Below are 24,140 nucleotides of genomic sequence, written 5' to 3' on the forward strand. Positions count from 1 at the left end.
TCGACACAGTTCCAGCGCAGTTTCACGTATAATGCTGTCAAGGCTTACAAAAAACTCCCTCTCCAACTGAGACTAGCAGTGTTAAAATTATTAAAAAGGTTTTTTTCACAATTTAAATATACCACTTTGAATGAATGCCTGTGTAATTTATATGCTATATTTTATTTTATAAATGGTGTCATATGTTCCTTTTACGAGTTGCATGAGAGCAACTAGTTATGTTATGTATTATTATAAAGGCCTTTTAATGTTATTATTATTATTGTTATTATCAATATTATTATTATTATTATTATTATTATTATTATACAGAAGGGACAAGTTCTGTCCGGTCACGATCTAGGATTGCAACTTCGAATTAACGAGACAATCATTTGAAATGTGGGTGTATCGACTGTTCGAAACTAGTCAATGCAACAAAAAAGTAACCCCCGAAAATACTTCTCATACTATTCATTCATTTGATCACGCATGGAAAAATTGCCAGTAAAGTTGGGGCAGGTAGAAGAACAACTTACTGGTCAAGGACCTGCGAGAATGGTATGGAACGACCAATGTTCAATTATTCTGTGCGCCAATTATTAATGATAGTAAATATGATCGTGAACATGATAGCCAATGATTGATAACGGTCATGACTCTACACTAGTCTACACCTTGATTTTAAAATTACGGAATGTTCAACTAAAAAAAACAAAATCATCCACATCATAAACATTTTATGGATTAAAAATGTTTTGAGGTTATACTTCACCTTCGTTCTAATTATTGACAAGGTTATCATATTTCAGTTCATTGTGATAATGTTTTTTTTTTATAATCGCATATATTTTAAGAATTTGATTACCCCAAGGAATGCATATGACGTCACGATTTGGCAAGAGTCCGTAGCATTTAGATGATTAGTACTCGTTTTGGTTGAACCTTTCAGTGTTGGAATCGGAAATCCAGTGGTGGGGGGAAGTAGCAAAGAAAAACTGCAGGCAATGGTGAGAATATCTGTTACTTCGCTGACCGAGCTGGCGTTAGAATCATTCTAGTGCCGAATATCTGCTGAATCACCTGTTATAGCCACACAATAAGAAATTCGGTCCAGCTCGGCCTAATTTTTGCAATCAAAATATTTTTGGCCCCTTTTGTGAATCTGATACTAATAAATAAATATCATATTAGTTTGCTCGCCTTTCAGCGGTACCAACTAGGAGATTACCAATAGGACATAAATTCGGATGTTTTTGAAGATATTCTTTTGACCTTCCGGAGCTATCGTTCACGATTTATTGAGAAAAGTCACTTAATCTTGCAGAAGACAAGAAATTATAGATTGTTTACCCAACAAATATATTGAATTTGAAGAAAATTTGATATTACACACCTCTCCTACCTTAATTAACCCTAAGTTGTGGACGTTGACATTCAAGGTCAGAGAGAATTGATACCTCGGTGGAAATTTGCCATTGGATGATACCCGGGATTATTTTGCACCGACACCATCATATATGAAATAGGAAAATATTATGGCCAGCGGGATCCCCAGATTTGATGCCTTTGTACAAACCTCGATAGGTTTTTATGTTGTTTTTGTTTAGTTTGCCTTTTAATTAATACATTGGCATTAAATATAAATGTAAAAATATCTACTAAGAAGGCGCTCATTCAATTTTTTTTTGTTGTGTGAGAAAAAATGTCGTTTCGCCGTATGTCACTTTCTTTTCGTCCTAAGTAAATTAACCCAAATCCTCATAAACCGCGTGCGAGCTCCCAAACTGTTGCACACATTCTAATCAATTAATCCTTCACGAACCGCCATTTTAAGACGGTCTTAAGCTTGAATCTTCCCCCCGTGTCGTTAAGGTTAAGCTCCCGCGTAATCTGGCGGGAATTTTCGAATTAGTTCGCCGCTTACCTGAACGTCTCTCGTGAACAAGTTGTTCGTGTAGAGGTGAGCGGCTGAGAAATTCCTCACTTTGTCGAACTCGAACAGCATCTCCAATGGGGAGCCGTCCGATCCTAGAGTGTCGTTGCGCCAACCGACCCACTCGTAACCTGAAGAAAAGAATCGACATAAAATCGCCGGAATTTTGGTGGGATATATATATAAAAGAAAACAAGTTTTTTAAACACAAAAATTGTAAAATAAGTAACAGGTCATGTTGAACTACAACTAAGTAAATATCGAGTAATTAAAATGCTTTATAAAGAACTGCAACATGACCTGCTAGGAGCCATCGAATTATTTACACGTTATGGAACCTTCTACAACTTTCACTTGTTTTGTTTTGTATTAGTTTAGTTGTTAACCGTATTTTATTTTATAAACTTTTTTCTTGGACAACAAAGTATACTTCAAGATAATAATAAGTCTTTTTTTAGTTTTCTTCTTATACAGTTTGGGTAAGGATAAAGATATTGAAATTGGTTTTCTTTAAGTTGTTGAGCCCATCCCGGAAGTTAAAAAAGTTTCATTTATTTCTCTGTTCACAATTATTTTTTTGAAATCGGAAACGAAGGAAGGTATTTCCCAAAATATATTTGAATTAGTCTCAACTTTGAAACACTGTTATAACCGTTAGTAGTAGAGAGCTTTTGAAAGCGGGTTTTACAAGATCCTCTGGTGACCATTTTACAAACTATAAAGTAATTTGTGAACGTAAAGAAAATGTTTTTAAAAAATGATGTCTTTTCATTGACTGGAACTACCTATCCTCCCTCTTGTGTTTTTTTTTCATTATAATTGAATTTTGGAGTGTTCGTTACTAAATATATATTAATTCGTGGTTTAATGAAATTCTTAAGTTATTTTCCAATTTTGAAAATTTTCTTATTTATAATTATTTCTATTAGTCACAAACTTGGAGTTTTCTGAAGATGGCTTAATAAAAGTCCGAAACGTCCTCATTGAAAACTAAATATTTATTTCTATTTTTGATACGTTTTTTTTAGAATTAAGAGAGGTTTAAGGTTTAAGATTTCGCCAATCATCATGTTGGCTCTGCCTGCTTGTATATTGTTTGAAGGGGGGGGGGGCAAAAGGACTGATTCCCATATTGGTCAAACATAAAGTCCTGAGTCGCGATTAAGATTGTTTGATTGCTTATCGTACATGTATGTTTAGGTTCGCAAGGACAGAGTAGAATACGAGCTAGTTTCAGTTAAGCCTCTGAAGAAGCCAGCAATATGATTGGCGAAACGTCAGCAAGTTAGATTCATCCACAACCGGCGCAGGAGAAATCCAGAAAATGTGTAAATAGTATTGCGGTAGCTTGTGTATTTCTTAATAAAAATTGTGTCCAGATCTGCCCAAAAACTAAAAAAAAATCGAAGTAGCTGCCGTTTTGCCAATTGGCTTCTTCAGAGCTTGACTGAAACTGGCTCGCATTTTACTCTGTACCTGCTTATATATTGTTTAAGGGGGGCGAAGCTAAATGAGGGGCATAAACACCGTTTAAGATTGTTATAGATTTCTATAGACTCTCGGGCTTTTCCTTGGTAGAAGAATTGATTACATGCAAGAATTTTAGTTTTATAGAATAAAATTTTATGTCCGGTTTCGCGATGGGTTTGTTTGTCTTAGTCGTAACGCTCTTTCGTGTTCTTTGAGTATAGTTGATATTTTTCGTCCGGTTTCTCTAATGTATTTTTTGCCGCATATGCCCTTCATTTAGCTCCGCCCGTGAAATAATATATAAGCAGGTACAGAGTAAAATGCGAGCCAGTTTCGGTCAAGCTCTGAACAAGCCAGCAGGATGATCGGCGAAACGTCAGCAAGTTCGACTCAGCAAAAACCGACGCAGGGGGAATCCAGAAGTTTTGTAAAAAGTATTACAGTAAGCCTGTTAAAGGTTCTTTGAAAAATTTCGAAATTATATTTATAAAACTTCATTCCAACAAAAAATTAAACAATACATTTATCACAATAGAGAGAGAAATTGTATATATGCATAGTGTTAATTTATTGTTTTTTATTTCTTCCTTTTCTGAATTCACTCTAACTCTAATTTAATTCTACCATTTTCAATGTTTAAAAGAAAACGGAACTTTTAGAAAAGAGTTTTGACCCTGAAACTTGAAACTGTTCCTTATGGACAGGAGAACAATTTACAAAATATCTTTATAATTTCGAAATTATAATTATAAAACGGCATAGCAAAGAAATGAAACGACATACTAATAAAAGTTGTATTATAGATTTCCTAAGTTATTATTATACATAACAGACCTAATTTTATTTATTTATATTTTATTCATTGTTCTTCAAAAGGCGTACATTAGCTATGCTATGGCAAGTATTAGAAGACAAAAAAATCCACTGATCTACATTAATGCAGTGAAGAAGTTATACAACGATATGACAAGTCGAATAAATATTAGGCAAAAAGTAACCAGAAAGATAAAGGTGACCACATGACCTCAACAATGCTGCTACATTGCACCTACACTCTTTAAGATCTATTTGGACATCGAAATCTGAAAAAGAAAATGTTAACCGATGGGTATTTCAATTGGGGATCATAAAATTTATAGCCTTCATTTTGCAGGTGAGCAAGTAATATTTGCAGAAGATATGCACTAAATGTAAATGAAGGACGACATTTAGAATTAACAGGCACACAAATTAGAAACGCTGATAGTAACAAATAGCTTGGTGTACTAATAACAAATGATGGCTATAATACAAAGGAAATAGCAACTAGAATTGCACAATGTAAAACAGCAATAAGCCAACTAAACAATATACTCTGGAATAACCACTTCACTCGGAACACAAAAATTAGAATATATAAAAGAATAATAAAAAAACATATGGAAATGAATTGTTGGCGCAGATGGTGAGAAATATTGAAATCAGAGAGCAAATGGGTATGGATATTCTGGAAACTATAAAATATAACAGGTTGAAATGGTATTGCCACGTCGAAAGGATGAATGATCAGCGATATCCAAAACGACCTTTGATCCCACCAATCGCTGGAAAAGAGGTAGCCCAAGGAAATCCTGGAAGCAAGAAGTAAACTTTCCAATTTCCAAACTTTTTTTACAAAAAGGTTTCACGTGACGTGCACTATGACCCATCAATCAGGCAAAGTGTCAGAACTATAATTTCCGGAACAAATTACGCGGATATGTGACGCTCTCTGTAAGTGATCTGTTATTTTCACAACAAAGAGGTCAAGTGCCGTAATACGTGTTGTGCGTTTATATTGTTTTTTAATTGATTTCTGTAGCGACGCTGTCAAATATAGTAATATTCGCTGTTAAATGAAGAGCAAAGACAACGCAAAAATGCAGGACAATCCTATAAAAATATAAATGGGAACGCTGCAGCTGAAAAAAAAAGACCTAACCTACAAGTGAGTCATTGTTTTAATTTCTAAAATGGAAGCGTCTACGTGACGCTAGGACGGTCCCAATTTTTATCTTATGCGCTGTAGGTTTGAATTCACAGGCTTGACGCAGTTGTTAGTATACTGTATTAGATACTCACCAAACTTTTTTTTAATATTGTGAACAATCCTACGGCGATCTCGAAGACAAATCGTTTTACTGTGTATATATTATTCAGTAAGTCCTAAAAAATATTCTTCTTTCTTGCAGATAGCATGTAAATGTAAATTTAACTGCAAGCCTTTCAACTACGAACAGAAAAATATTATGAGTGCAGGCCTGAAGTCTAGACCTAAAGAGAAGAAGTTATGGCTCGTACGAAGACCCTCGTGATAGTCACCGTCAATGTTTCACCCACTATAGCCTTCCAGACGGAGAGGGTAATGTTGTAGTTGAACCTAAATCTACTTTTATGAATACTTTAGATTTGACAAAAAAGCATTTGGAACCTATTATACGAAAGAAAAAAAGTGGCAAAGTCGTTTATAAAGACATGAGAACTCGTACAGCTCCTGGAAAAATTACGCAGGGTGATCAGCAACTTGTTAGAGAGCATATAAATAGTACAACCCGAGAAGAATCTCAATATTCAAGCGCAAAAAATGCAAAAGAATATTTAAGTCCAGATTTAAATGTCAAACCCCCTCATAAAGCGTTTTGGTTGGGTCACCTACAAGTTTTACAAAAAAGCGTTGGAAGAAGACTTACCAAATGTTTCATTTAGAGGACCTAGAAGTGACGCCTGTCGTAAATAAATTACGCTAAATTACGAAATAAAAACGCAGGGCGAAAGAAGTCGTTCAGCAAAGTTGAAGCTGGAGGTGCACGAGAAGTCAGAAGCAGCGTGTATGCTCATGAAAAGAGATCGCATCGTCGCAAGTGCCAGGAAACACCACTTTGACCCACTCTGACATGTTCTACATGAGCCAACTTTCATGATACAACTTAGAAATTAACTTTGGGGATGACAATTGGGTCTTTTTTATTACGCGTCCCCAATATGGGCATTACAGAAAAAAGGAATGCTGTTGTTTGGAACGATAACTGTATTGATCAAAATAAAAACAGAATGATTGTTTTTATTTATGTGTTTTTAGTGAGTTGTTCCGACGGTACTTACTGACTTACACAATGTAATACTGTCAAGTACACACACAGGCCGATTTGAGATAGAAGATATGACACAAAAAATTGTTTTTGATCTACAAGCGGCAGCTGACAATATACTAAATCTCAAACAAGTGAATATTAGCAAAGTCGTTCGAATGAAAATTGATTCCCAAAGACCTGGCTTTTTGTTTACGGCTGAATCTGTTTCTGAAGTAGCATGTTGGAAAGCCACATGGATACTTAAGGAAAGAAAAACCATGGAAGATATTAGAAATATCTCAGTTAGGCTGCTTACCAGACATGAATAATATCGGTGATAAAAAGAAAAGGCACCTAATATAAATGATTCCTTATCTAAAAGACCCTCAGCACCAAGAATTTTATTCTAATTTGACCAAATAATGTGTCGGCACTTGACCCGTTTCTTATTTTTCTTAAAGATTAAAAAAAAATTTTTAAAAATATTTTTCCATGTTTTTTTGTGTCGCAGCTTATTTACCCGTAAGCCAAACAATAATAATAGTTTTGGCACTTTGTTACTTCTACTCTTGATATATGTCAATAACATAAAAAAATTGTACTCCTTGCTCTAAAATACCCAGTTATGCACAGATCAAAAGTGTGCAATCGGATGTTGTGGGTAGATTTTGGCTGTGAAATTTTGAGGTTTGTCAATTCTGAGAGTCAGGGTTAATGAATGTCGACAAACTTCTTCAGTCACTCGTTTATTAGGGATCAGCAAATCAAACTCCCGACCAAAATGGCGTTTATCAAACTTGTTGCAATATCAATAACCGACTTGAAAATAAATCTTGGACACTCTGTATCGTAAATTGATTAGACATTTTAGGACCCACATCTGTATGAACTTTTCAATAGTTGCGTTTGTGTTCAACCGGAATCGGTACAAAAAGCACCCGGAACACGAAAGCGGTCTAGAGCGATTTGGCAGCGAGTTAGGGTCGCGATAGGATTTTGATTGCCCTTCGAGGGTAATTGATTTCTTCTGGGAGGGAGAAACACATGCCGCGGACCCGAATTACGGCACCGCAACGGCTTTCGCAGGCATATTTTGCCGGTATTTCCTGATTTATTGTTATTAGGTTCAACTTTCTCCGGCGAACCGTAAAAAAAGCCCCCCATGTTGTAAAAGTTTCGAGGGCTTAGCCGCGACGTCGAATTTTTACGGTTACAGATTTAAATATCACCGCGGCGGTAAAATAAATATGGTGCCGTCGAAAGCATATTTACCTAAAGAGATTTTGTTAATATTATATACAAACTTTACCAAGTAACGTCACAAAAATGTTTGATTGATAATATTTGAAGAATAGGGAAGTGGTGGGTAAATAAATTTTAGTATGTCCGTAACTGAATTAGAAACATATTTTGCTCTGGCTTTCCGAATTCATAACTTCAAAGCTCGTACTATAATTGCTAAATTTTTGCTATATAGTATTTGGTAATATTTTTTTAGAGACTCACTAATTAAAAAAATGGAGCTTCAAACGAGTACATTATATACATGTTATAGATCATATAGGATGTCCCAAAAATCATAGCAAAAAAAATCTTAATACTGAGTCAGAAACAAAATTTTCTCTAGACTATATTTTTTTCAGTCACTGAAAATAACAAAAATAACCCATGTTAAACGTAAGTACTTGACAAATAATTCAATCAATTTATGATATCTACACAATATAAAACACTTGAACTTCTGTGATTACCTGGCAGACGATTCCGCGCATGACGTTGTGTATTCTCCCACCTAAGTGCATAGTTTAGCATACCGTTTAGTAGTAGAGCTTCTGTCGCACTAATCGCAAGTATGGGTTGTTCGGAAAGTCATTTCGTTTTTTTTTGGGGAACATGAAAGACAGTTTTCGTATAATGACTAAATATTTTATTAAATTATATATTGGCCATTCTGGTCCAACACCTTTTGCCATCTTTCTGGCAGTAACATAATCCCCCTCTCATAAAAGTTTTGGTCCTTGCTGGCAAAAAACTGGTTCAGGTGGTTTTTGACATCTTCATTTGAGGTAAAGGTTTTGCCATCCAAAAAATTTTGCAGGGACCGGAACAAATAGTAGTCGGAAGGCGCCAGATCTGGAGAATATGGTGGATGTTGCAGTACGTCCCATTCAAGCTGTAAAAGTTTTTGGCGAGTGACCAAACTTGTGTGAGGTCTCGCATTATCCCTTCCTGTTGATTAATTCGGGCCTCTTCTCTTTAAGTGAATCATTCAATTTGTCCAGTTGATGACAATAGACTTCTGAATTAATCGTTGTATTGTCCGGCAAAAGCTAAAAAAAAAACGATTCCTTTGACATCCCACCAAACGGAGAGCATCACCTTTTTTTGGTGAATGTTGGCTTTTGACACGCTTTGAGCCGGTTCATCTTTTCTGCTCCATGACCTCTTGCGTTTAACATTGTTGTATACAACCCATTTTTCGTCCCCAGTAATAATCCGCTTCAAAAATGGATCATTTTCTTGACGTTTGAGGAGCGAATCACACACGTCAACGCGACGACACAAATTTCGCTCCGTAAGGACATGGGGCACCCACACATCGAGCTTCGAGGTTAAGCCCATGCCTTTCAAATGGCCATAAACAGTCGAATTCGACAAATTTAATCTCTCACCGATCTCTCGTGTGGTTATTCGCCGATTTGCATCAACTAATGCCTTTATCGCATCTTTGTCAGCTTCGACCGGCCTTCCAGACCGTGGTGCATCTTCGACATCAAAATTGCCGGATCGAAATTTTGCAAACCAGTTCTGGCACTGGCGTACTGTTAACACGCCTTCTCCATACACATCCGTCAATTTTTTTCTCGCTTGGACAGCATTTTTACCTTTTCTGAAGTAAAAAAGTAAAATATGACGAAAATGCTGCTTATTGCTCTCCATATTTAAAAGGGCACCAACCAAAAACTACTGCGTAGAATTAATAGAACTTTTTCACACACCCGCCTTGCAATATCAGCTCTCAAGACATATAATGGTTATGCGGCTTAAGTGTGAAGTTGGTTTCGAAAAAACGTAATTAAGTCCTCTGACGGGAAAAAACGAAATGACTTTCCGAACAATTTGCAATTTGCTATTTGCTATTGGGGGTTTAATTTGACCACGCTATAGTAGTTGCGTTAATTTTAGTTCAGTCAGAATGGCTTCTAATAGTGATAATGTTCAAACTGGCGGTGTCACAGTGACATCGAACAATGTGTACAACTTTCTAGACTCTTTAAAGGACCCACCTGAGAATGTTGAGGATAATAGGTAACCGTGATACAGAAATGAAAGTAAACACTCTGAACATGATACAGCCTCAGAAATCCATCTAAGTGACGCAGATTACATAAGCGACGAAGTTGAATCAACATCTGATGAAGAATTATTATTACGGACGAAACAAATTTAAGTGTGCTAAAAATCCTCCGGCATTTCGTGGACCTGCCTTACAATCAAAACCATCTAGTCCAATTGACAACCCCTAATATGTTATTAATATGCCTTTTTGGATATTTTATTTCTCTCTGGTTTATTCAAATCCAATCACGAGGATGTAGAATCACTCTCTTCAACACATTGCTTAGGCAGACCAATTTTTCGGGCAACAAGGTCAAAGGAACGCTGCTTATTTCTTCTCACTGCCATTAGATTTGATAATTCCGAAGTTCCGAATATGTCACAATCGATGAGATGTCGGTTGTTTTTAGGGGCAGATGCCCTTTTAGGATGTATATAAAAGCTAAACCAGTCAAGTACGGCATTAAGATTATGTGTCTATGTGATTCCAAGACACGTTATTTAGTAAATGCTTTCGTGTATACAGGCAAAACCAATGAACCAAATCCTCTGAAGCTGTCCTTGTCACTGGTGATAAACTTGGACTTACATACGTAGGAACCATGTGTAAAAACAAGAGGGTAATTCGTCGACAATTTCAACTCCATAAAAACTACGAAGTTGATAAGTGTCTATTTGGTTGTACTCGAGACAACATAATTGAATCATATATCCCTAAAAAAAATCAAATTGTGATCATGTTGTTCACCATGCACCACGACAACTCTGTTAATCAGGAAACTAAAAAACCTAAGATAATAATATTTTATAATGAGACGAAAAGAGGTGTCGATGCCCTTGACCAAAAAATGTCAAAGAGCTAGGAATGAGTCTTATCAATGAGCATTTGAAAATAAGATTTGCATTAGGATCTGAAAGTATTCGTGATGATCAGCCTAGACGAGAAGGTCCTGTTGTAAGGCGTAGATTCTACTTGTGTCCCAGGGCTAAAGATGCCAAACATTCTGCAATATTTGCTCATAACGTCATAGGACAATCTGCAAAACTCATTCACTACAAATCACCTGTACTTCATGCCAAGAAGATAAGCACTATATAAAAAATCAATTTCTATTGCAATCATATTTTCAAAAATTATGTCAAAAACATGAGTGTCCTTTTCTTTTGCTTGAGATTTGAATATCTTTTTCTTCTGTTACAGGTGAAGATATTATTATGAGAATCCTATTTCCAGAGAATAGACTTTTTGTTCCAATATTTTTTTTTATTCTAGTGAACGTTTGTTTTTGTTTATATAAAAATGAAGGTGTTGTACATTCATGAAAAATTAAAAAATCACAAATTACGTTTAAATAATTACCACCATCAATTAAAAATTGAAGAGTCCTTTGTGACCCCACGAGATTTAAAGAGTCCGCGTACCTCTAACTAGTAGAGAGTTTTGCGCTTTTGCAGTTCTAGTAAATGGGTATTTAAGGGCTCGCATGGAAGCTGGTTACTCATTGGGTAGTTAGATTTTATTTGAGAGTTACATTGTGAATACAGCATCCACAACAACTTTATTTGCTCAAATAACTTCTGTATGCCCCATCAAGATGTTGTCTGGTACACTTCTTCGGTGGGTGTATAATAATTTTGTTTTGTATTCTTTGGATTTCCTTTAGGGAATCAAGCAACGTAAATGTGGTATAATATAACAGTTATACAATATTACATCTTCCTATTGCCACCACTATTGGGACAACCTTTTTAACAATGTTGTTTATAAGTGTGTTGTAACTGAAATTCATCGTGATTACTAAGCCCAAATGAGTATATTAACTAACTTCTTTAAATTAAACATTATTTAAATATATATTTATATCGCCTCCTAGTTTAGCCCTAGCTTTAACCTTAGCTTTAGCTCTTGAATATTTTTTGAAGAAAACAAAGTGCAGTACCATCGGCAAATATGAAATATTTTCTATTCATTCTAAGATTCCAGATTCTAACAATCTATATGCTGTACCTCGGACTCCCATCTTGTAAAGCTTTTTCTTTAGAGATTTCTAATATGTACTGCTATGATTTTGTTGTAAGTCGAATTGTTGTAGGTCAAATTTGAATTGAATTCTATAAATAACTCTATAAAGAGAAAGAGAAGGAACTTAGGGCCGATATTGGTCTATAATTACTTACGTCTGTGGGACAGATTTTTTTTCTTTACTATTTTATCCGCAATGGAATGAAACAGTTATTCACAACATATTTTTTTGTTATATTGTCTTCATTTGGGGCACTGTGATTTTTTAGATCTTTAAGAATGTTTTTCAAAAATATTGTATCTCTTGTTTCTTCCTCTATAAAATTGCTAGTTAATTTATCAGATATCTCTAGTGCTAAATTTAGGCTATGGTATGTTTCACTTCTATAGTACACCCTTCACTAATTCTTATTACATGTATTTTTTGTTACTTCTGCCCTATCCTACCACATAGATTACATAAAACTTTCCACATCTTTCTTGTGTTTTAATAGTTCCCCTAATTTTGTTTTCATTTTCTTTTAAATTATTCACTTTGTTTTTCTGTTTCGTAATTTGCGATTATCTTCCACCTTCCTTTCAGTTTTTCTATGAATTCCAGGGTCACCCAATTTTAATCTAATGCAATAGATAAAATCGTGGTCTATTAAACTGGGTAATAAAACGGACACCAAGGCATATCCATTCTGTAACTTAGAATGTTGGTGCTCTCTATTGAATAAATAAAAATTTTCCAGAGCCGGAGTTTAACTTTTCCTATTTCCTATTTCCTTTTTTCAAACATTTTTTAAGAAAATTGCAATAATCATCAGAATAAAGTCCTCTATTGTGTTAAACGTTTTTCTTTAGATAGTTTTGTATTCAGTTTGTCTTTATATTTAACGTACTTTGTAACGTAACGTAACACTAGAGCGAAAATAGTTTTAAAAAGTGTACGAAAAAAATATTAATAAGCAACAACATAAATAGTTAGTTACGAGACGATAAAAACAAATTCTCATATTTTATAAAAATAAGCATAATGCCAAAAAAAATATACACATAAAAACATGAAATCATTAAGTCCGTAATACTGCGAAGAAACTTCGCTGAATAATTTATTTTAAAGAATTCTTTCCACATATATTTCAGGTACGGTTCACATATAGTTCACATCCAAGAAGAATATGATCGTTTCAACAGTACTGTATTATTAAATTGGGAGAAAAAGAATATGGATATATAGGATCTCTTTAACCTTTTTATCTAACGTACAACATTCTTTTTTAAGTAATTCCAGGGGTTAGATGACGATGATTTAAATTCGAATTTAATAGACAATTAACCCGGAGCAATCGTCGCGAAACTTTTCGTTACTAACTCCATTCCCGCGGTTACAACCGTTTCCGAACTTTTCTTCAATTTCCCTACCGGTCACTCCGGCAGCGTAACCGGAGTTAGACGTATTCCGGCGTCGAGATCGTTTTAAAAAGCAATATAAATGTAAATTTTTGCACGGGACGACCGAGCCCAGACTCTTACCTTTTCCGCGTCCCGTCCAGTCCAGCCTGAAATTGTCCCTTCCTTTCTCGCCGTCCACCAGCTGTCCGAGACCGTGGGACAGTTGCCCGGAGTCTTCGGTCCCGTCGTAAATGCGATCGCTCAGATCGAGATCCGTCCCCCGACGTACGCCCTGAGGCATCGAGTAACTCAAGAGGCCGTCTGTAATAGATAGAGCTGGATAAATATACCGGCTATCTCAAAGGTAGTTAAATTATAGACACGAAAAGATTAAGCTGTGGTTAGTTTTGGTTATTACTTTAATTTTTTGAGCCAACTATTCCAGAATAATGATTTTCTCAAAATCAACTCTGAAGTATTCATTTGAAAGCAATTTCTATGAGTAACTTTGACGAGCCAGTCGAAGGTATTCAACATTAACAATAATAATTATAACAAACAAAAAACACAATTTCATTAGCCCCTCTAATACTAATACTTGAGAAAAAATATACATGTGACAAACTGCAATGAACTTGGTTTAATAAGAAATATAAAAACAAAAAAAAATGAAAAATGTGAAAAAATGGATATTTTGTCATTAAATATTACATCAGTAAATGGAAGTCTGTCTCAAGAGGATTTGTGGTATAAATTAAGTGTAAATTGCCATTAACAATTCTGTTTGTCATGGCTAGATGAGTCAGCCCCTGCGTCACTGGTTTTGGAGTTACTTTTAGGTTTTAGTAATGCTGACCGAACTATTCCAGAACAATGATTGTTTCAAAAACAACTATAATCATGTTAATCAAAATCATATCCAGTTCAAAAATAGCTTGGAAGCCGAGAAGAGCACGAGAATATTGCAGGGCCAATACTTGCGAAAAAATATACACCAGACAAACTGCAATAAACTTCCTTTCATAAGAAATATGAAAACAAAACACGAAAAAAAAAAAAGAAAAGTGGAAAAAAATGGATATTTTATTTGGATATTTCGTCGTTACATATTACATCAGTAAATGGAAGTCTGTCTTAAGGGGATTTGTGGTTTTAATTTAATTTTTGTATCTTAAACAGTTTCTGGCCGACCCTGCATCACTGTTTTTAGAGTTATTTGAGATTTTAGCTAGTAATGCTGACAGAACTATTACGGAATAATGATTATTTCAAAACCAGCTGTAAAGTAAGGTATTCCAAATTATTTTGGGTACAAATTCTATCACCAGTAACTTCTATGATCCAGTGGAAGGTATTTGTGGTTTAAATTCCATTTTGGTTTCTTAAACATTTTCTGGCTAACCCTGCATTACTGCTTTTGAAGTTGTTTGGGGTTTTAGCAAGTAATGCTTTCGGAACTATTCCAGAATAATGATTGTTTCAAAAACGACGATAAAACAATTATTTTGGAAGCAAATTCTATTATCGGTAACATTTGTGAACCAATCGAAAGTAATTTAATAATAATAATAATTCTCTTTATTTATCCAACAAACAAAAATAACAATTTCAGAAGTACCAAAATGTGACAAAAAGGTGTCTCTCTAAAAGAAGAATGTTTGCAAAAAAACCCTATATAAAATTGTATCAAGTTCTGAAATAGCCTGGAAGTCTAGATGAGCACGAAAATATTGCAAGATTAATATTTGAGAAAAAATATAAATCTGAAGAAGTGCAATAAACTTACAAATACAAAAACAAAAAACGAAAAAAAAAGTAAAGTGACTAAATACCAGTTTGTCATTACATAACTCCCAAGGGGTTTTTTGGTTGAAATTTAATTTTTGCATCTTAAACCGTTTCTGGATGACCTTCATCACTGGTTTTAGAATTTTTTGAGGTTTTGAGGAACCTTTCCAGAGCAATGATACAAAAAGAACTATAAACTAACTTTTATGACCCAGTCGAAGGTATTTGTGGCCTAAATTTCATTTTAGTGTCTTAAACAGTTTCTGAAGTAATAAAGAAAAAACTCTTTTTATTGAAGTCTCTTCTCCAGAGCCGTATCATTGGTTGCATCTTTATTAGGGTTATTTTTAATGTTCTGGTTACGCTATAATTAATATATAATAATAGTTGAATATTTTTTTGGTATATCTAGCATATGTCTTAACATATCAACGGAGCAACCCGGCGCACTTAAAAAAATAAAAATATTTTTATAAAAAGAAGCTTTTGAGGCCCTAATTGTGCAGTATATTCTTGTTTATTTGGTATAAATTGATTTTCAAATTATATATGCACATTTAACACACGCCTTAGGAAGCCAATTAATCAAAATTATTGTTACTATTATTAGATATGGAAACATTATGATAAAATCGAATAATATAAATGATAATAATAACAATAATATTAATAATAATAATAACAATAATAACTCTCTTTATTTATCCAACAAACAAAAATAACAATTTTAGAAGTACCAAAATGTGACAAAAAGGTGTCCCTCGCGATTATAGTAACCGTTGCAAACACTCTCTAAAAGAAGAAGAGTCTAGTCTAGTCGCGCATGAAAGTCTAGAAGCGCATGAAAATATTGCAAGACTAATATTTGAGAAAAAATATAAATCTGACAAAGTGTAATAAACTTACAAATACAAAAACAAAAAACGAAAAAAAAAGTAAAGTGAAAAAAAACAATTTTGTCATTACATATCTCCCAAGGGGTTTTTTGGTTGAAATTCAATTTTTGCATCTTAAACCGTTTCTGGCTGACCTTCATCACTGGTTTTAGAATTTTTTGAGGTTTTGAGGAACCTTTCCAGAGCAATGATACAAAAAGAACTATAAACTAACTTTTATGACCCAGTCGAAGGTATTTGTGGTCTAAATTTCATTTTAGTGTCTTAAACAGTTTCTGAAGTAATAAAGAAAAAACTCTTTTTAGTGAAGTCTCTTCTCCAGAGCCGTGTCATTGGTTTCATCTTTATTGGGGTTATTTTTAATGTTCTGGTTACGCTATAATTAATATATAATAATAGTTGAATGTTTTTTGGTATATCTAGCATATGTCTTAACATATTATCAACGGAGCAACCCGGCACACTTAAAAAAATAAAAATATTTTTATAAAAAGAAGCTTTTGAGGCCCTAATTGTGCAGGATATTCTTGTTTATTTGGTATAAATTGATCTTCAAATTATGTATGCACATTTAACACACGCCTTAGGAAGCCAATTAATCAAAATTATTGTTACTATTATTAGATATGGAAACATTATGATAAAATGATTCATGATACATAGAGTTGACGTCGGTGCCTAATTTATATTAGGACCTCTTTTTCGTAAACACAAAGAGAAGAATAGAATCGTAATAATATCCGCGAATGATTCCAAGACTTAGAAACGCCATTACTCCATAACATGCGTACGTGATCTATTAACGTAGCTATGTAATGAAGACACTAACTAACTAACTAACTAACCAAAACTAAACCCAGCGTTTCGTTTTCATTATAGCCTTCTATTAATCACTAAGAGGAGTACTCTGAACTCCACTAACAATTGCAGGTTCTATTAGATGCTGTCTTTCTTCAAGTCATTCTTTATATGTAAGGCTGTTGATGTAGAATTGAGTAGATTTGGTGCCACTCGAGTCAAACGTAACTCTACGTGAAAGTAGAAAATTTAATGTCATCTCAATATTGTTCTTGAAACTGCGTACATTTCGGCGTATGCGAAAGTAATTGACATTCCATATTTCAGCCAATAATCTCGTCCTGTTACTAATTATCGTTACGACACCGATGCCTGCCCTAGCAGACATCTGTAACTGCCCGCTGGTATCGGCTTGACGCATATGCACATATTAAGTCGCAGTTAATGCAAATGATCGACATATAGACCTGTCAAAACTGTTAATTAATTTGAGTAATATTAATTAAGTAGCTCCGGAATCAGCATAATTTAGCCTTCGGCCAGAGTGGCCAATTGCTCGAGAGCTTTGATGTCGCGACATTACCATAAGATCCCACTTGAAGTTAGGTCGAGGGCATTCCGCATAAATTCGAGCGCTTCCCAACTCCGAGTATTCGGAAGTTGCTTATTGTTTAAAGCTGCCAAAGAGAAAGTTTCTCCGTTAACCCAAAAACACGCCCCTTCCATGAAATGCAGGTAATAAATGCCTTCTCGTAAAGAATTAAAATTTTAAAATTGCTCCTTCTATCCGGCGCGTTGTTAAACGAGGACACCATGAACGATCAATTACCCCCAAAGGAAATATCCGAACCTTCTCCCGATCCGTCCTTCATCAAAGTAATTAATCGAAGTTTGCCGAGAAATGCTTTTTAGATATTGAAATCGCTAGAAAGAAAATTTCGAAAGACTTTGGGCGTCTCGTACCTCCGCGTAAGACGTCATTTGCGAGCGTTTTTGTCGGATAAATTTTGCTTCTTTCCAGATTTAAATTTCCGATTGGGCGGCGAACCAGAAACGATCATCTCTCCTTTAAGATCATCAACGCCTACGCTTTTTGGCTTATGGATGTGGGTTTTCGAATGTTAGCCCTAATAGTAAGGGGTTAATTTTTATTGCTTTTTATTGGGCAACTAAAAAAAATTGCAATTGCCATTTACTTCTTACGGATGAGGTGAACAGAAGTAAAATTTTGAGATACATTTTTACAGAACTTCTGGATTGCTCATGCGCCGATTTTATTACATTTATTACAGTTGCCTGTGAAAGTATCTGAAAAATTTTGAGTTACTTTTTCGAGCTGGTATAAAGATAGTCGAATGGCATGAAATCGTTGGATCCAGACAGCCAATTCAAGGGTCTAAACCGCGAAATGAATTGCCGACCTCTCTACGCATCGCTAGAGTGTGGTTTGATATCTAATAACGTAAAAAACGATGCAAAATTTGGTGACTATGTCTGTCCAGTAGGGCGATTATGATAAAATGGTCGCAGTGGACGAAACCAATTTTTTGGAAAACAACGATTTTAATAATAAAGTTCAATGGTTCACAAGCGTTGTTTGTTTGTGAGTACTTTCATTAATGTAGAATCAATACAAACTAAACAACTCTGACGCATAATATGTCAAAAACAAAACGCTGAAAAACCAAACAGCAAAATAATACCTTTTACAGAACTTCGGGATTCCTTCTGAGTCGCGGTTAAGATTGTTTGGTTGTTTATAGGTTACTAGCATCTGAAATCGAATTTTGTCTTTGACGGATCGAAGATGTTGAGAGATTTTTAGACAAGTTTTAAATTTGCTTTTGACGTTGAATTTCTTTAGAACTTTTGATGTGATTGATAAGGACCACAGTGGCAAGTGTAGGATTGCATTCCTCCTCATTGCTATTGGAAGGTTGTGATGAAGTATATTTTGTAATGGAACGCTTAATATCTGTAATGTGGAAATTATTAGAGACAAGGTGTTCTAATTCTGGGTTCAGTGACTCGAGACCTTGCATTAAGGTATCGATCTGTCTGCGTAGGTTTTCTGTGAATACAATGACCCAATGTCTGATTTTATATTGATAAGAATATCTAAGATTGGGAGGCCATTACTAGTTATGTTATTGTGGATAGAGTTAAAATGTCTAAGAAAATCTACTAGGGAATCTTGACCATGACCTTGACAAAGGTATCATCGACGTAGCGTTTCCATAATTTTGGTTTTAGATGAAAGGTGTCGAGAGCTTTCTTCTCAAAGGCTTCCATAAATATATTCGCGATGACTGGTGGAAAACCCATAGTTGTTCCCGACGTTTGGGCAAAAATTTGACTATTATAAGAAAAATATGTTCAAGACAAGCATTTTCGAATTAAGGTGAGAAGATTTGGATCCAGATTCTCGGATTATAATATATCTGAAATGATGTTGAGAGTTTCAGGAATAGAAACTTTGGTAAAGAGGGATTCTATAGCTACACTAACTATAAAATCTTGTGTATCCAATGTTTAATTGTTCAATAAAGTGAAAGGAATTAAGTACAAAATTATCAGTTTTCCCTGTAAAGGATTTTAATAACTAAGCTAGATATTTTGCTAGAGAGCCGTAAAATTACCTCAGCCCGAGTCACTGAACCCAGAATTAAAACACCTTACCTCTACTCTTCTCTCTAATAATTTCCACATTAAAGATCCATCACTTCACCACAACCTTCCAATAGCAATGCGACCCAAAGCAATGCCACACTTGGCACTGTGGTCCTTTCTTACATTCAAAACGTCAATGACTGAAAAGTTCTAAAGAAATACGACTTCAAAAAAGATTTACCACTTGTCCTAAAATCTGTCATCATATGTGGCAAAGAATACATCAGAAGTTGCCGAACACAATCACGAAACCGGACATAAAAGTTTATTCGATGAAACTAAAATTCTTGCATGTAATCAGTTCTTCTAACAACGAAAAATTCGGCAGTCAATTAAAATCTATAAACAACCTAAAAATCTTAACCGCGACTCTGGTATTTACCTGTCACCAACATGGGAACCAGTTATTTAGCTCCGCCCACTCAAACAATATATAAGCAGGTACAGAGTAAAATGCGAACCAATTTCAGTCAAGCTCTGAAGAAGCCAACAGGATGATTGGCGAAACGTCGGCAAGTTCGACTCAGCAAAAACCGACGCAGGTTGAATCCTGAAGTTTTGTAAAAAGTAATACAGTTGCCTGTGGAAGTTTCTATAGAAAATTAATAATCCCTTTAGTTTACTCAACAAGTCTCGAAAGTGCCATTTTACCGGACTATTAAGCAACATCCTGTAAGTTAAGTAAATTTTTTTGTTCTAACTTTTTCATTCTACTTTTTTATCAATTAAAAGCTTGTGCTTTGATAAAACCACAGTTAACTTTTAAATATTAACATTAAACGTACGTATTTGTAATTAAATTATTTGCGATACAATATCTGTGTTTGAGCGGTTTTGTGTTGGCTTGTTTGTTTCAGCTATTTAAATTTTCTCAGCTATATCAACCTTAGTCTGAACAGAATCCTGTCCTCTGTATTCTTTTGGGTAACTTTAAAAAAGTTTCTATTTCTAAAGAACTTTGTCTATTGTAGGCATATCTATCGCTGGTTGATTGTATTTTCCGTCCATGAGGGGCAATGATTGAGACTAAGCCTATACATTATCTATATAAATTTATTTAAAAACTATAAAAAAAATAGAAGATATTGAGTTAAAACAGGATTTTATAGAATACTTTTGTCTGGAACAAATTCTGCATCTGATGAATCTATGAAATGTTTATTTTTCATACATGAAATACTAAAAAAAAACTAAAAAAAAACGAAGTGGGAAAAACCCAATTTGTCAATACATATTATATAGCTAAATGGGGGTCTGCCTCAAGCGGATTTGTGGTTTAATTTTAGTTTGTATATCTTAACTAGTTCCTGGCTGACCTTGCATCACTGGTCTTGAAATTCAATTACTCAAATATTTGTATGTATACGAAATGAAAAGATTGTAGCTGTAAATTACAAAACATTCTCGTCCCAAAGTAAAATAGATTCGAAGCGTGAACCGAGAAAATCACTCCTGTGAAAATTGATCTCAGAACTTATCAAAAAGCATAAAATAATTTGATTAAATTCACCTATAGTTTTATATTATACAGAATATTTGTATTTTCGTGGAACACTAACCATCTCTTTACGTCAAATAGATCACGCTATATACATATTACTGACTTGAATATGTTTGTAGGTCTAAAGATTTTTAGCACTCGCACACGTAAACTTTCTCCTAAAACGGGATCTACTTTAGCGATTCTGGATAGTATTCTAAAAGTAAATAAACCCAAAATGATCAAAAAGAAAAATTCCAAAAGATAGAAAACTCATCAGTCATTTTTTTTGAATAGAAACACCTCCCATTGTACAATTTTATAAGCTTGTGATTATGTTGCTTACTTTACCTATGTTATTCACATTAACGTACTTTCTTTATAAATTTTATAAATAATTATGTTATTACCACAAAAATTTTATCAACAAATTGTTTACATACCCATCAGAAACATTCTAATACGAGTGATTGAAAATTTTAAAAATTTAATTCAGTTAGGGTTGGAATTTTATTTTTATATGTTTTTATTTGAATATTGTAAACCATAAACTATTTGGTGAATTTATTCAATTTGCTTTTACTGTTTTCTTATTTATTTCATTTGTAAAAACGTCGTATACACAGATCTTTAATTTATTTAAATAAAAATGGCATAAAATTGTGGAACATTGACGTTCAATCTTACCCGGACAAAATGGTTTTCGCAGTACTGCAGTTGTTTCTTTTTTCGCGATGTGTCGCCCTCATCGCGATAACCAACGAAACACGAAAACTGTACAGCATTTTTACAACGAAAAGACAAACTAAAGCAGAAAACACGTTACAGAGACATCCAGTCGGAAAAATGGGAATATATAGACTTGGAATCATTACTTTCGTGTAAGTATTAAGCCAGTTATCCAACAAACGATCGGTCAGTGTATAGAGGAACAGATTTTCTATTCGTTATTTGTGGTTTAACCAATAAAAATATCATATTCTTAATGCTACATAAATTTGTTGTCCACCAGTATTAAACTTCTCTAGCATTTCAGGATAAATAAAAATATCTTCTTACGCCATAATTCCCTTGTTTTGTAAATAATTCATATTCAAAGGAACAAACCCAAATAAACGTCGAAATGGGACAGCAAGAGTACAAAAAGAGTCTTTACAAGCTTCTGCGCACTAAGCTCGCGCGCTATTTACCATCCACGCAGCTCCGAGGCTACGAAATCAAGGAAGAAAACTGCAGTTTTCTCTTCTTTACGTTGTCAATACGTTTCTTTTTCTCCACGTTCGGTAGACGTCAAGTCCGCAAGCGACGGACGTCCCAATCGCAATCATTACTGTACCGACCGAGTTCATTAGGGACAAATTCGCCGTCTGACGTTTTCCCGCGGTCCCGCTCCTCTGTAAACAATTTTCCCTCCGCAAGCGGCCATTTAAAAAGCAATAAAATCGTCCGAGCTCGTGAAAATGTACTTCGTTAGTCGGGTTTCCTAGCGGGACGTGTCTAATACAAGTAAACTGCGTTTGTGCTCATACACGGAAGCGGCGAAGGGGGCGGGGGGTTAAATTGCCGACGAGTCGTTTTCCAGTTGTATGTGTGTGTGTGTATCGGCGAATTCAAAAGCACGGCGCCATATTATTCGAGGCTGCCGGTTCAGCATGTCGACGCTCTCGGACAACACACGGACAAACAACCGATTTTATTTGCGGCTGCGAAACCTCAATTGGAGTCCCCGACAAATTGGTGGTATTGTCAATTTTAACGGAATTTTTCCCTCGTATAACTCTGCTCTTGCAGCCGATGACGTTCAACAGTCACGAAATGCAAATAATGAGGCATACATTTCAATAGGCATGCTATATATATATATATATATATATATATATATATATATATATATATATATATATATATATATATATATATATATATATATATATATATATATATATATATATATATATATATATAAAGTTTGATCTAGGTGCTTTTCTTTGATTAGACTTCACAAGTATACGCGCTCCTCACTAAACCCGAGATCAGCTGTGAAAACTTCGATGGACTGCCAAAAAAAAAAGATAACGGAGGGGTAGACTCTTATTGAAGTAACTAACCAAAACATAAGCAAAATTAGAGAGATTTTGACCCCACCCGTTTTTCACCGGACGTAGCTCATCGAATAGTGAAAAACAGATTACCACAAAACGGGAAAGGAGTATTAGCTACAAAAAAACAGTCTAGGCCTTAAGTTAACAGCAAGCGTCTATTGTTATTAAACAAAGTCTCCAAAAAAGGGGGAAAATCCAAAAGTACGAGTTTGGTGTTATATAAAGCATAAGCTTGCAAAGTTATAAATAATCGTTTTAGCTTTACGGTCTTGAGCGCTCAATTCTTACATAAGCCGGCCGCATGACAGGCATGAAATCAAAAAAGCCCAAAATCAATCAATCAGACCTCTTTAGAACATTAGTCACACAAGCTCAAAATCAAACATTCAAACCGTTTTGGAACATTACTCACAAAAGCTCAAAATCAATCAAACAATTCGCTTTAGAACATTACTCACAAAAGCTCAAAATTAATCAGCCAATCCGCTTTAGAAAGCTACTCACAAAAGCTCAAAATTAATCAATCAATGCGCTTTAGAACATTACTCACAAAAGCTGAAAATCAACAATCAATCCGCTTTTGAACGTTACTCACACAAGCTCAAAGTTAATCAATCAATCCGCTTTAGAACGTTACTCACAAAAGCTCAAAATTAATCAATCAATCCGCTTTAGAACGTTACTCACAAAAGCTCAAAATTAATCAATCAATCCGTTTTAGAACATTACTCACAAAAGCTCAAAATCAATCAATCAATCCGCTTTAGACTATTACTCACAAAAGCTAAAAATCAATCAGTCAATCCGCTTTAGAACATTACTCACAAAAACCAAATTTTAGTGCTATCGCTTTCTTTTTCTCTGCTGGATGTTATTCAGCATGACTGTCTAGAATGTTCCGGAATGGACGGTCCTCACTTTCAAAGGTTGTCGAGACACGAACTTCACCTTTTACCTTGGGCGACCTTCTTGGAGGTATTGACAAAAGAAAATGCCTGTCGCTGGTTGTCCGAACAAACTAGTGCTTGTTATTTTGGTAGGGCCATTTATAATGCCCGGAAATAAAAGGCTTAAAAGGAATCAGAACCACCCTAAGTGCCCAGTTACAGCATGCAACGCCAGAAGAGACCACGTGATAGGGAACTAAAAGTGATATTTCAAGATAATAACTGGCATAACGAGCTTACCAG

At 34.8% G+C, this 24,140-nt stretch overlaps 1 protein-coding gene across 2 annotated transcripts in view; it reads right to left on the reverse strand.

The window, feature by feature from the left end:
- Positions 1–24,140, reverse strand: part of LOC132707617 (discoidin domain-containing receptor 2-like) — a 226,835-nt gene that overhangs the window by 103,801 nt on the left and 98,894 nt on the right. For both annotated transcript variants that reach the window (XM_060679521.1, XM_060679522.1), the window contains exons 5-6: positions 13,358–13,537; positions 1,907–2,046 (exon numbers count right to left, since the gene is read on the reverse strand). In XM_060679521.1, coding sequence (XP_060535504.1) covers positions 1,907–2,046; positions 13,358–13,537 — 320 coding nt within the window. The remainder of the gene's footprint in view (positions 1–1,906; positions 2,047–13,357; positions 13,538–24,140) is intronic.

Source organism: Cylas formicarius, unplaced genomic scaffold (genome assembly GCF_029955315.1).
Source record: "Cylas formicarius isolate icCylForm1 unplaced genomic scaffold, icCylForm1.1 PGA_scaffold_9__14_contigs__length_23061073, whole genome shotgun sequence".
Classification (NCBI taxonomy): Eukaryota; Metazoa; Arthropoda; class Insecta; order Coleoptera; family Brentidae; genus Cylas; species Cylas formicarius.